Raw genomic sequence first — 12,929 nt, 5'->3', positions numbered from 1 at the left:
TTTCTACACAGGGAAAGGTAGCATTGCAGGATGATTAGCTTTGTGGAAAGGGAAGAAAACAATGGTAACCTAGTCCAAAGGTCTGGAATGTCCATCAGGTTAAGACCAAAATGTCTCGGTTTCTTGGCAAGTCTGTTGTTGTGGCGGGATTCAGATCCTTCCTTTCTGTGGCGTTAGCAGATTTGAACTGCACCACAGCAACGTGCCGGCCAAGAAATTGATTGCTTTTGTTATTGGGGAAATGTTTTGTCATTTCTTTCACACTTCTTTTATTTTATCTTTTGCATTCTTGTTACAGTTAGATGCTGGTGTGCCAGAAAAAATAAGCCTCATTTCCAGAGATGAGAAGAGTGTACTTGTGGTAACTTACAGCGATTTAAAACGCTGCTTTGAAAATACTTTTCAAGAACTGATTGCAGCCGCAAATGGTCAGTTGTAGTATTTGCTGAAAGCATGCAGGACATTGCTGAGGAACTTAACCAATAGCAAATTGCACTACAGCTGAATTGTTGTTGTCATCTCATTTCACATTTGGGAAACAAACAGGAGATGAGCAAAGCTGCTTGCACTTCAGTCAGGTACACTGTTACTTGAAGGGAAGAATGTTTCACTTATCGTAGAGCTAAGGCTGCCATTGGAGGCTTTATCTGTGAAGAATTTATTTTAGATTAAGGAACACATCAGGTGCATGATGTTCCTGCTTTTATTTTTTCCACTTGTATATGCACTAATTTTAATTTTTTTAAGACTTTTCTGATCTCTGAAGTTTTGCCACATTGTATACTTAAGGGAAACTCTTTGCAAGGACATTTCTGGGATACATTTTTGTCACTGAGGATCTAGCAAAATTTGTTCATTTTTGATATTATTTGCACCCAGAATAGCATAAAGGACCAGGTAAATAATTTAATAGCAATTGTGTTCTCTTAACGCCCGTTCAGTTCATAACCTCTGTAAAAAAAAACAGAAGCGTGTTGTATGCGAGCTCTGTGTGCCACCCGCTGTCAGCTCAAAGAAACGTGAGAAGGCGAGACTTTTTAAAACCAGTCAAGTGAAGTGTCAGTGAATTGACAAAAAGAGGAAAGAAAGCAAGTCCCCTGCCATTTGATTTTTAAACTTTGTCTAAGCGAAGTGACGAAAATAGCCTAACGGGAAACACCGATAATTCGCGGAGCATATCAAACCTGCTCTAAACACAACCAGCGCCTTTCAGAAACTGTTTGTACTTTTTTCCTGCTAGTCAGAAGCATTTACATTTATGCAATTTTTTTAATAGATTTTCTTTTGAGTTTTTTTTTTTCCTTTTTGTTGTTTTTTTTTCTTTTAAAGAAATTGTCTAAATGCCTGAAGTGTTCAGGAGTGTATTACTTTAGGTTATTTACAGTCTAAGTTTTGTATAAAGTTCTGTTCTTTGAACCACAGCTTTATTATGGTACGCTACACTGGATACAGATACAAAGACACTGTTAAAAGAAGATTAACTAAACACAGCAGTTGTCTGGCATCAAGAGCTTTTCAAGTTTTACAGCCTGAATCTGGAGAGATAATGATCTGCTGTGCCTTTGCAGTCACTGCTTAGCCCAAAGTAATACTACTTTTGATAATGCTCAACACATGAATATTCCTGAAGTAATTCAGTCTCTCAAAAGTCTGGAATTTTCCTCCTCAATTACCTTTCTAATATTTGGACATGCAGTTATCTCCAAACTTGGGTATTCGTGGGATTTCTAGTTAACACCTACACTTTGATACTGAAGACTGCCAAATATGTAGGAATTTCCTTTCTTAAAGCAGTAGTGAAGACTGTATCTATCCTTTCCCAGCACTGAATGTTTTAATAGCACTGGGTGCTCAACATGAAGAAAATGTGGAAACTGAAAAGGTCAGGACAGACTCTAAGCACTTGCAACTGATGTTACTGACATCAATTTTAATAATTCTCAATATTTGTAGTTTTCAGAGAAGTTTTTAATATTTCTCTGTCCACTTTTATAAGCTTTAAAACGATTCTCCGCCTTGAGACTTGCATCAAGAAAAAAAAAAGCAACTCTCTTCACATCGAAAGCTTTGAAGACTAGGGACATGCTTTACACATTTTAGCAAATGTGGTCGACTCCACATTAGGTAGCATCAGTTGTTGAGTTTAAGAATCGATTATTGTTGCATTTGATCGAATGACTTTTAAAAGGAACATAATGTTTAATATTCAAACGATAACAGTTGCCAGAACGTTCTTTTTAATATAAAAGGAACAGGAACTTTGAGAAGTGAACATGCAAAACAGTCTTTTATCATTAGCTCATGTATTTCAGGAAGAGCAGCTGTCTTTTATATGTTTTTTGACAAATCATATTGTAATTCTTTTGTACAAAAAAGAAGTACTTGTATTCTAGAAGAAATATGAAATGCTTAATTTATAAGCGGGCTGAGGTTTTTTCCAGTATTGTTTTCTTTGAAAATGAAAGGGGATCATCTGTTCAGTTTTGGGGTGTGGGAACCTTTTCAAATTTAATTTGTGGACCAATATTTTGTGAAAGTGTAAGGCAGGGGTAAAATAGGGCTTGAATTCTCATCCTTTTTAGACCAGCAAACCACCCTCTGCAAGACATGTCTAAATTGCAAACCTGTGTGTATTCGCATAATGTCAGTTTGCTTCAGCCCCTAGTAACCTCAGGACTTGGTTTAAAAATAAAAAGATGGACAGCTAATAAGTTTTCATACATAATGTCAGCCAGAAGATATTTGGTGTCAGGTAATACATAAAATAAAAAGGAAAAAAAAAAAACAAGTTGAGCTTTGTTTTCTATTTATTTTACTTGGTCAATATTTGGGAATGATTTGAACAGTCTGAAGTTCAGCTTGGGTGTTTTTTTTGGGGGAGAGCCCTTCTACCCTAGTTTAATTCCTTTCAGAAGGTTGTCCTAAAGTTGTAGATGATCCATTCATAGGAAGAACTGTGTATCTGTATTTAAAAAGAAGCGCCACCAGGATGTGCCCTCCCAGATGGGAAATGTAATTCTGACCTTCCTATTTTATACAGCTAAAAGCACAGAAGGGACAACCTTTGAAATCATCTGATGTTGGTCATTTTAATTTTTGTACCTGTTTTAAATTCTGTTGCTGTATTTACTATATTGTAAATATTTTGTTGAGGGTACCTATGTATTTTTTGATTTGCCCTTGTTTCAGTAATTCAGGTGTCAACTGCTTCCCCTAAAAAGCACCAGTATGTTAAGTTCTAATGTCATGATCCCAATATGTGTTACTCATCTTTAATCCTGTTTTCATTCTTCATGTGTACAGCAGTATTTTTAATAAAGAATACCAGAAATAACATGGCCTGATTCTTGACAGTGTGAAGTTCTGAACTTGGATCCAGGGCTTTGAAACTTTGGTACCAGCACTGTTATTTCATTCTATCACGTTTCTGTTCTATTTGCTGTCTGCAATGCAGAGTTTACACAATTGAGTCTCACAGAGTGTGTTTAGTGCTTGCCAGCTGTCCTGAAACTTACAGATGTTGTTCACTAGAATTTTACTATATGAACTTCCTTCACTCCCAAGTCAAGTCCCATCTGCTTCTGTCAGATCAGATCTGCTTTACTAGACAAGCTCTGATTTTGAGAACTCTAAGTCCTCTTTCATGTTGTTTGAGCTTTTTTACCAAATAACTGTATTATTTTCTGTGAGAATTTGCATGTGGAGTCATGACAGCTGCATGTCCCAGAATTATTTTTCTGTTCTGTTAATCAGCAAAGGTGAGAGGTGATTCACTGGTGGGGTAAAATCTTACATACCCATCCAATCCTGACCATGCTTATGTAATGGAATATAAACATGTGTAATGGAACAGGCTGCCCAGGGGGATTGTGGAGTCTCCCTCTCTGGAGATATTCAAGACCTGGCTGGATGCCTTCCTGTGTGATCTGGTATAGGTGATCCTGCTCTGCAGGGGGGTTGGCCTTAGATGATCTTTCCACATCCCTTCCGGCCCCTAACATTCTGTAATTCTGTGCAGTATATAAAACTGTCAATACTCCCTGCATGCTTTCAGCATGGTGTCATTACCCCTGAAATTGCAGTGCTTTAGAAATAGTGTTATATAAGCTGCAGTGGGCTTGATGGATGCACTTACCTAGGCTCCAGTTTCCTCCTTAGTAATGTGCAGCTACGCAACTCCTGTAGCAGCAGTTGGAAGTTTCATCTTTGCTTCCTTACAGCACTTGTGTGTAGTTTAACTGCAGTGTGACTTGGAGATCCCCTCAGATGATAACATGCTGTTCTAGCAGAGTGTACTCAACTGAACATCTCTGTGGAGGCAGCATCCTCAGCTCTTGATGGATGGGGTGAGGATGTAGAGGTTCTCTGGAGAAGAAAAAGCATCTACCAGGCCTAAGGTGCTAACTCATGTCACAGTTCAGAACAGGCTTTGCTGGGGGCACCTTAGCTGTTTGCTATCCTTTTGTCTGTTCCAGATCTTCTAGCTGCAGAAGTAACAGAATGTGGGTGGCAGTTGAATGAATGTTCATCAATGGGCTTCTTTTTCTTCCCTCACCCATGAAACCTTGTCTCTCCCAGAAGCAGAGTTGAATTTTTTTTTGCCTTTAGGCAGTAAACACTTTAGATGTGCTGAATCTAGGTGATACCACTCACAGAGGGAGCAGTGAAAGTTCCATCACTGTATCTGCTTTGCTGTGTGAGAAGTGTGCCTTCTGTGCAGTTACTCCATATTCTCTTTTGCTCACAAAGCTGGCCCACGGGATGAGTTGTTTGCCAGATGTGTTAGTGCTGGCCGATGCTGAATCATCTGCTGTGGCAGTCTTTGAGACTGGATTAATTAGTAATGCCTCAGTACTCAGCACTGGTTAGGACACAACTGTTGTATTCAGTTTGGACCTCTCACTATGACAAGGACATTGAGCTGCTGGAGTGTATCTAGAGAAGGGTAGTGAGGCTGGTGAATCGCCTGCAGAATGTCTGATGAGGATCAGCTGAGGGAACTGGGGTTGTTTAGAGAAAAAGAGGCTGAGGGGAGACCTCCTTGCTCTCTACAATTAGCTGAAAGGAGGTTGTAGTGAGGTGGGGGAGGACGGCCTCTTGTCCTGAGTATCGAGTGATGGGACAAGAAGAAGTGGCCTGAAATTGTGCCAGGGGAGGTTTAGATTTGGGTATTAGGCATTGGAATAATCTGGCCAGGGAGGTGGTAGAGTGCCTGTCCCTGGAAGTGTTTGAAAGCCATGTAGACAGTACATTTCAGAATGTGGTTTAATGGCCATGGTGGTGTTAGATTGACAATTGGACTCGATTAATCTTGGAGGTCTTTTCCAGCTGAAACAATTCTATGATTCTAACTCTGTGGATTCTTTCAAAAGCAAACTTTATTGTATGAATGTAGCAGCCAAATACATTAATGTGAATACAGAAAATGCAAGGCAAAATAAAGAGTTATTCACATCTGAAGAAACTTAAGGAGTTCATATAAAAGTAATCTTTGCCATCCAGTTTTCTTAAATATTTAAAGAAAGCATATTTATATATTTACACTGTGCAAACATTTTCTTTGAGATGCATCATCCCATGACTATTTTTTGCCCATCTGGAGTTAAGAAGCAGTTCTTAAACTTTTGTTTTGAACAAGATCAAATGTACTTTACCAGCAAGAAACAGAGCAATAGCTACTTTAAACTGATGGTCTCTTGGCCAGGAAGGCCTAGCATTGGTACTTAGAAGTAGTGGTGCATTTTTTTGGTGTGAATTCCCAAGATCATTTTTCTTTGTAAATATGCAAGAGGTCATTTGCCTTTAAACCTGTTAGTGGGTTAAATTCACAGTCCCTAAGTTGGGTTATAAGAGGTCAGAACCATGTTACAGCTTTTGAGTTAATGCATGTTTATAGTGGACCATGAGAGGCTGAGCCTGGGCAGTAGTTGTTGAAGACATCAGTGCTACAGTGTTCTCATTTTAATAGTGCATTCAAAGGGGATGGTGCATCCTTACACTTGCTGAACAAAGGAACACTCATGCCCTTGCTGAGGTGCTATGCTAAAGCCTGCTGCAAAAGAATAGTACATTTTTATTCCTCTACATATAAACTGGTAACTAACAGGGAAATTCAATGTTTTCACGGAAAAGCTGCCCTAACTCTCCAAGGAGATTGTCTTGTCATTTCTAACTAATCTTTTCAAGCTCTCTAGTGATAATCCATTTAAAGTATGTGCAGTTTAGTAGCCATCTTGTCTTTTCAGACAGATAAGTAAAATATAATCAGTGCAGTGTTAGAAAGTCCATGAAGTCTCATGGACAGAGCTTGGCTTTATATCTAGCTTGTGGTTTGGTTCCAGTGTATCTGTTGGCATACTGACAAAGTGCAAAACTTCAAGAATATTTACTTGATTTCAGCAGGCTTGTCCAAACCAGATTTGTAATCCCTGTTCTTACTTCCTCTGATCTTAGTACTCTTCTGTCCTTGCCAATTGTGTTTTGCAACACAAATTTGGAAGTCTTCCCTTGTGAGACTCCTTAACGCATTTGCCATCCAAAAATGCCTTCCAGCACTATGTAGGCCCCAGTAGTAGGGCACAGATTCCCCTGTGTATGAGGTAGGGGTTCTGGAGGGCTGCCCAGCTAGTGTCCAACTGGGACACCAGTGCAGCACCCAAGTCACAGCAAAGCCCATAACTAGAGCATGAAATACAGTTCTGCTGCCAGGGACCAAACAGGGAACTGGTTTTCTCCATAATGATGACCAGGTTTTCAGGGCAATTCTAGTGGCAGCTGTCAGTGTTCAGCATTGGGAAAGTCAAAACCTAAGCCAAAGTTCACCATGAACCCAGAAGTGTGTCCAAGAAGGCCAATGGTATCCTGGGGTGCATTAAGAAGTGTGGGTTGAGGGAAGAAGCAGGCTGAGGGATGTTGTTCTGTCCCTCTACTCTGCCCAAGTGAGGCCACATCTGGAGTTTTGTGCCCGATTCTAGGCTCCCTAGTCCAAGAAAGACAAACTACTGGAAGGAATCTAATTAAAGACAATGAAGATGATTAGGGTACTGAAGTATTTCTCTTAGAAGAGGGGATCTTACCACTGCTTATAAATATCTAGAGATTGAGCTCAGACAAATTTCAGCAGTGGCCAGTGACAGGACAAGGGGAAACAGGCACAAAGTGGAACACAGTAAGTTCCATCTGAACATAAGGAAAAACTTTGAGGTTGACAGAGCACTGAACAGGCTGCCTGGAGAAGCCATGCAGTTTTGTTCTCTGGAGATAATAAAAATCTGCCTGTTCATGTTCCTTTGCAACCTGCTGTAGGTGAACCTGCTGTGGCAGGAGAGAGGGATGGAACTGGTCAGGAGTCAGACGGGGATGGAACAGGATGGACCAGATAATCCCAGAGGTCCTTTCCGTGACCCCTGCTGTTCTGTGATTCTGTAAGCATTAGCGTTTTGCTGTATTTTAGTGTGCTCATTGCAGCCTGTAGCTAAGCAGATCGCTAAGGTAAAGCAAATGACACCTTTTAAAATTTTAGGATAAATACAATTGTGTCAAAGTTCTTAAACTGACAGTGTTTCGAAGGAAAGTTTGAGGGTTAAATGCATATTTAAATCTTGGCCTGGAAGTACTTAAACAGGTGGTTGAGAATAAAGGTTGAGAGAGCTGTAGTCAGGAAGGAGAGAATGGTTTGCTTTCATTTTCTCCAGTGCCGTGTTACCATATGTATACCTCCGCTCAGAGTCACTGAGCTGGTCACAGCTGAAGCTGCAGAAGCTTCTTGGCTTGGTTCTTCCAGAAAGCACTGACTCCTTGCTCCTGCTGGCACCTTTTACACTGTAACAGAGCAGTGTCACTGTTAGCATATTTAACATATATTAGTGTTTGTTTCAATTACTTGAGCCCAGGCACATCACAAGAAGCAGCTTTGTTTATTCTCAGATGGTGTGAATGGCATTGATGCAGATGGGATTGCTCAATGGGAGAGCAGAATGGAGGACTGAAAGAGGGCTTCTGTGTCACCCGTGAGTCCCTTTCTGACCAGAGATGTGGTGACTGAACATCACTAGTGAGGTGCCTGTGTTCATTGCAAGTATTAGTATTGGTGCTTATTGGAAGTCCTTGATTGCTCAGCCTAAGCTCTAATTGCTCATTCATGGGAAAGTCTAGAGAGTGAAATTTCAATGCAGAGCAAAGTAGTGTGGGAGAATCTGTCAGCTGTGCTGCTGCTGGGCTGTGCATCCCCATAAGGTCCCCACATTTAAATGTTCTTCCAAAGAGAAGGGCTTGGTGTGTCGGTTGTTGGGTTTTGTTTGGGTTTTGGGTTTTGTGTGCTGTTTGTTTTGGGTTTTGGTTGTTGTTGTTGTTGTGGGGTTGTTTTGTTGGGGGTTTTTGTTTGGTTTTGTTTTTTTGAGTAGGAGTGAAGTAACAGAAGTTCTCAAGACTTGAGGCAAAAGCAGAAAGTTACTAGTGCAGATGTTCCCAAAACCTAATGCTGGATGATTTTTTTTTGAAGATCAATGACTGATGTTTGTTCAGAAGGGCACAAGGTTTAGGTATGTCCTCTCTTAGGCTTCTCCTGGCAGCAGATAGAATAGAATAGAATAGAATAAACCAGGTTGGAAGAGACCTTCAAGATCATCGTGTCCAACCTATCATCCAACACCACCTAATCAACTAACCCATGGCACCAAGCACCCTGTCAAGTCTCCTCCTGAACACCTCCAGTGACGGCGACTCCACCACCTCCCTGGGCAGCCCATTCCAATGGGCAATCACTCTCTCTGTGTAAAACTTCCTCCTGACCTCCAGCCTGAACTTCCCCTGGCACAGCCTGAGACTGTGTCCTCTTGTTCTGGTGCTGGCTGCCTGGGAGAAGAGACCAACCTCTGCCTGTTTACAACCCCCCTTCAGGTAGTTGTAGAGAGCAATAAGGTCACCCCTGAGTCTCCTCCTCTCCAGGCTAAGCAGCCCCAGCTCCCTCAGTCTCTCCTCATAGGGCTTGTGTTCTAAGCCCCTCACCAACTTCGTTGCCCTTCTCTGGACTCGTTCCAGCAAGTCAACATCCTTCCTAAACTGAGGGGCCCAGAACTGGACACTGTGAACTACTGGTTTGAATAAGGGTTTTGCTCTCCCCCGAAGGACAAATTATCATGGAGGCTGCCTTTTATAAGATGTCCTGTTGCAAGAGAGGTTTAATCTCTTCTCATCTGAGCCACTCTTCAAGATAGCGTTCACCTTGCAGCACTTTTTCACCCATGTTTAGAGAGTACAGTGCTTAACAGGACTCTTTCAATATTGAAGAAGGTTAAGGCAAGGAGAATTGAATACCATTGCACTTAGATACCAAAGACTTATCTGTAGACAAAGGACAACTCAGAACATTTTCCGTCATTGATTACATGTGAAATCCTAATATAAACAAATGCTTGACTGCAATGCCTAAAAATAGACTCCCTCCCCTATATTTTGATAAGTTCATGGACATTCCACTCCTCTCCATTTATAAGGTCAGGAGAGTTGGCAGCCCTCCTCTTGAATTCCAGAGAATCCAGTCAGAACATCTGTTTAGGCTTTTGGAGCCCAAGGTTTTGCTTTTAATTTTAATTTGCATTGTTAGGTCTTTTAAGTACAGGACTGGTAGCACAGAGCCTTTCCTGAGTAGGAAATGGAGGAGTTTCTCTTTAGATGTCACAGTTTCTGGAATCTTTAACCCACAAGCCTGTGTGCTTTTTAAGAGGTGTGGTCTGTGTCTTCTGTCTTACTGTAGGAGATCAGAGGGGCCTCCCCAAAAGACCACCCCATTATATTTATTTGTAGATGGATGAAGTTCATGAGGATGAATCCTCAGGATGAGAATTACCAACACATCCCATGTTTTTATATTGCATCTGTTGGCAGATGGACAAGTAATTGCCTTGGGATAAATTCTATAACCCTGTGATAAGGTTAGTTGCAAAGTCAGTGGACTGTTTCTGACAGATTTAAAGAGAAATGCTTCTATGGTGTAATTTTGAGTCCTAGGGAGCAGTTGGCTGGCACAAGGGGAGTGTGCATGCTAAGTTATGAACCTTAAAATAATTAGGCTTTGATCCTTGCATTTGCCATCAGCTTTTGCATCCTAAGAATTTTATTGTGAGCTAGACTTGGTTTCTACTTTAATTAATAAACCTTGATGCTACTATAGCTACATCTATTAATTTTACCTTGAGTGCACTGCTGTCCCTGGGCACACGCTCCATGATGAGCTTTGAGGGACCCCACGGGGTTTTGGTATCCATAGTCAGGATTCATTTTGAGACAGGACTTACAGTCAGTAAAAGCTTCTGTAGCTGCAGACTATCTCCTTTCCACTCTAGGAGTGTAGATTAGAAACTTCTGTCTAGTTATTTTTAATTGGGCTCATTGGTTGGAGGACATGGCTGCTGCTTTTCTGACAGATTCAGGAATGGAGTGAGGTTAGAGACTGGCTGCAGTGCAGCTCACTGGTGGTGGTGCTCTTAGCCATTTATGTAATTTAATGATTTGCTTTGAGACAGAGGTTTGCTCGAGCCCAAAGATTTTGGTGTACTTGGGTTGGGCATTTTCACCAATACTGAAAAGTTAGAAGAGAGTTGCAGCTGGATCCTTTTCACTTGGAAAGGAGCAGAGCTCAGAAAGTGGTTCTTTCTCTGCCCCCAAACCTTTCTTTTTTGGGTCGTGTTACTTGAGGCCTTACATTAGTAAAGGCTTTTCTCTCTTTATGCTATTCAGTGTATCTCTTATTTTCATCCCAATGGCAGTAGCAAGCCCAAGACATGCAAGCAACCATTTCTGTTGTGCTTTTGGCAACCACCTGGGCCTGAGAGGCTCCCTAGGGTTTGGGTTGTTTCCTCTTAGGAAATGAGGCTGAGCTTTGCATGTTGGTGCCTTTGCCTCCACAACAGTGGAAGTTTGAGAGGAGGACACTCACCTGGGTGAGTGGGGTACCCCTGCACCATCAGGTAAGCTGTCTTCCCACTCTTCTGTCCCTCAGGCCTGGCTCTTGGATTGGGCACACTGAGTAAGCACCAGTGCCAGCACTGTTTCTCTCCTGGAGTCAACTGATTAGTTCTCTTTGAAATTATCTGCTTGGTACAGGTAGCGTGCACTGATTTTTGTCTCCTTCCACCCTAACCACTCCTTCAGTACTGTTGAGACACAAGTCTGAATCCCTTAACGCTACAGTTCAGGGCATGCACGCACCCTTATGCCAGTCTGAAAGCATCACCCCAGCTGGCCGGCTCACATGTGCTTTCACATGCTTTGAACTGAGGGAGAAAAAAGAGATTAAGCCCCATCGTTTTGCCCTGGGCACAGGAAAAGGCAGCCTAGGGCAAGGTAAGCTAGCTCCCCCTAGCCTGCAGGTGAGCAGGGAGCTGCAAGAGCATGGCCCTGCAGCACCCTTGGCCTTGGGTGAGGCCCCATGCCCTGGTGCGTCTGCATCCTGAACTGCAGTGCTGTGCTGTGCAGCGTGATGGTAAGTGCTCTGCGAGCAGGTCAGTGTTACAGCGGAGGTGATCTGATTGTATGTATGCTGCTAAGAGCGGGGTGACCCCTACCTCAGCCTATTGCTGGCACCAGCTGCCCTCGTGATGAGTTGCTACAGCTTGCTCTGAACCTGTTCTGGGGCCATTCTGATAATCCAGCACCTTGAACCAGCTCTCCGCAAGGTGAGCCCAGCAGAAATGTCAGTACAGGGGGCAGGACCGCAGAGAAGGGCACAAGGGAGGAAACAGGACTCTGCATCTCCTTACATGTGTCAAAACCCTTCAGGGTCCTCTCTGTCCAATGTTCAGTACAACATTTTTATTTATTCCTCCAATTTAGCCTAAATAAAGGATACTCAGCTAAGAAGCTACCACTTTTAGGAATGTGTACAGATTAAAGGGTCATTCACATCCATGACTGCTTTTTGGCACAGCGCTGCACTACCACTGTTTAGCTTGTGGGCCAGATGACCTTGTGTGTTCCCAGCCAACTGCTGTTCCCCTGAAGAGTTCTTTTCTAGCAGTCACTGTAAAGTTCAATATTTTCCCCCATGCAAGCATATTTTATTTTTTTTCACTCTGTATCTGAAGATAACTGCTTAAAGCAGTTCCAGAGGGCTGCTTGTGGAATGGTCTCTGTGTTCCCTGCCATTCAAAGAAAAAAGCATTTCATGCATTTCATTAGGGAAATTGCCATGCTGTCCATGCAGCTGACAGCAGCTTTCAGAAATAGCAAATTTACTCAAAACTGAGCTAAACCACTTCTAGGAAATATTGCATCCTTTGGGGCCCTCTGGTAGCCACACGCATTCCAAGCTCTCTAATAGCTGGCTCCTCAAAAGAGAGTATGGAGAACTGCCTACGTAAAATCAAAGCACTCTACCCTTGCTCACAGTCTTCCTTTCTGAAAGGTGAGTGGCCAAGGCAGGAGGAAGGGTTTTCCAGCGCTTCTTTGGAGTGGCTTGAATGACCCTGGCTTTGCACACATGAGCAGTGCTCCATTGAAGGCTCCTGCCAGCAGCACGTTTACCCTGCATGCTGTGTACACTGGCTGTGTGAGCCTGCACGCTCCTGTACATGCGTTTCTGTGCATTCAACCTACGCCCTCTTAGTCACTGGAATTTTTCTTGAAGCAAGTCCTCCCTGCCTTGACTGCACGTTTCACCCAGCTCCAATTGTTCATTGAGACAATACCACACCTCCCAGCCTGCCCAGCTGCGAGTTGCTGACAAGTTCAGCACAGGCAGGATGGCAGCATGGCCTTGACCTCCTGCCAGTGTAAGATGAACGATGGGTTGGGTCTGGGCAGTCCTGGGCTGGCTGAGTGCAGTGAGCCAAAGCCAGGCACAGACACTGCCAGCTTCACAGTAGCTGGGAACTAAGACACTGCTGGCATTGGGAAAATAAACATTTCCCATTTACAGAGTTCATGTCAGT

General features: G+C 42.7%; 2 protein-coding genes across 4 annotated transcripts in view; one reads left to right on the top strand and one right to left on the bottom strand.

Moving 5' to 3' along the window:
- The window catches only part of PAN3 (poly(A) specific ribonuclease subunit PAN3), an 80,762-nt gene extending 77,426 nt beyond the window's left edge, over nt 1–3,336 (top strand). For all 3 annotated transcript variants that reach the window (XM_068143450.1, XM_068143440.1, XM_068143431.1), the window contains one exon: nt 299–3,336. In XM_068143450.1, coding sequence (XP_067999551.1) covers nt 299–439 — 141 coding nt within the window. In that variant the 3' untranslated portion in view covers nt 440–3,336. The remainder of the gene's footprint in view (nt 1–298) is intronic.
- Nucleotides 3,337–5,376: 2,040 nt separating this feature from the next.
- The window catches only part of FLT1 (fms related receptor tyrosine kinase 1), a 128,460-nt gene continuing 120,907 nt past the window's right edge, over nt 5,377–12,929 (bottom strand). Inside the window, exon 30 of the mRNA XM_068143393.1 lies at nt 5,377–7,821. Coding sequence (XP_067999494.1) covers nt 7,617–7,821 — 205 coding nt within the window. The 3' untranslated portion in view covers nt 5,377–7,616. The remainder of the gene's footprint in view (nt 7,822–12,929) is intronic.

Source organism: Melanerpes formicivorus, unplaced genomic scaffold (genome assembly GCF_026170545.1).
Source record: "Melanerpes formicivorus ecotype bairdi unplaced genomic scaffold, bMelFor1.0.p_v2 SCAF_1, whole genome shotgun sequence".
Taxonomy (NCBI): Eukaryota; Metazoa; Chordata; class Aves; order Piciformes; family Picidae; genus Melanerpes; species Melanerpes formicivorus.
The sequence above is the reverse complement of the archived record's forward strand: the minus strand, read 5'-3'. Positions and strand labels throughout refer to the sequence as shown.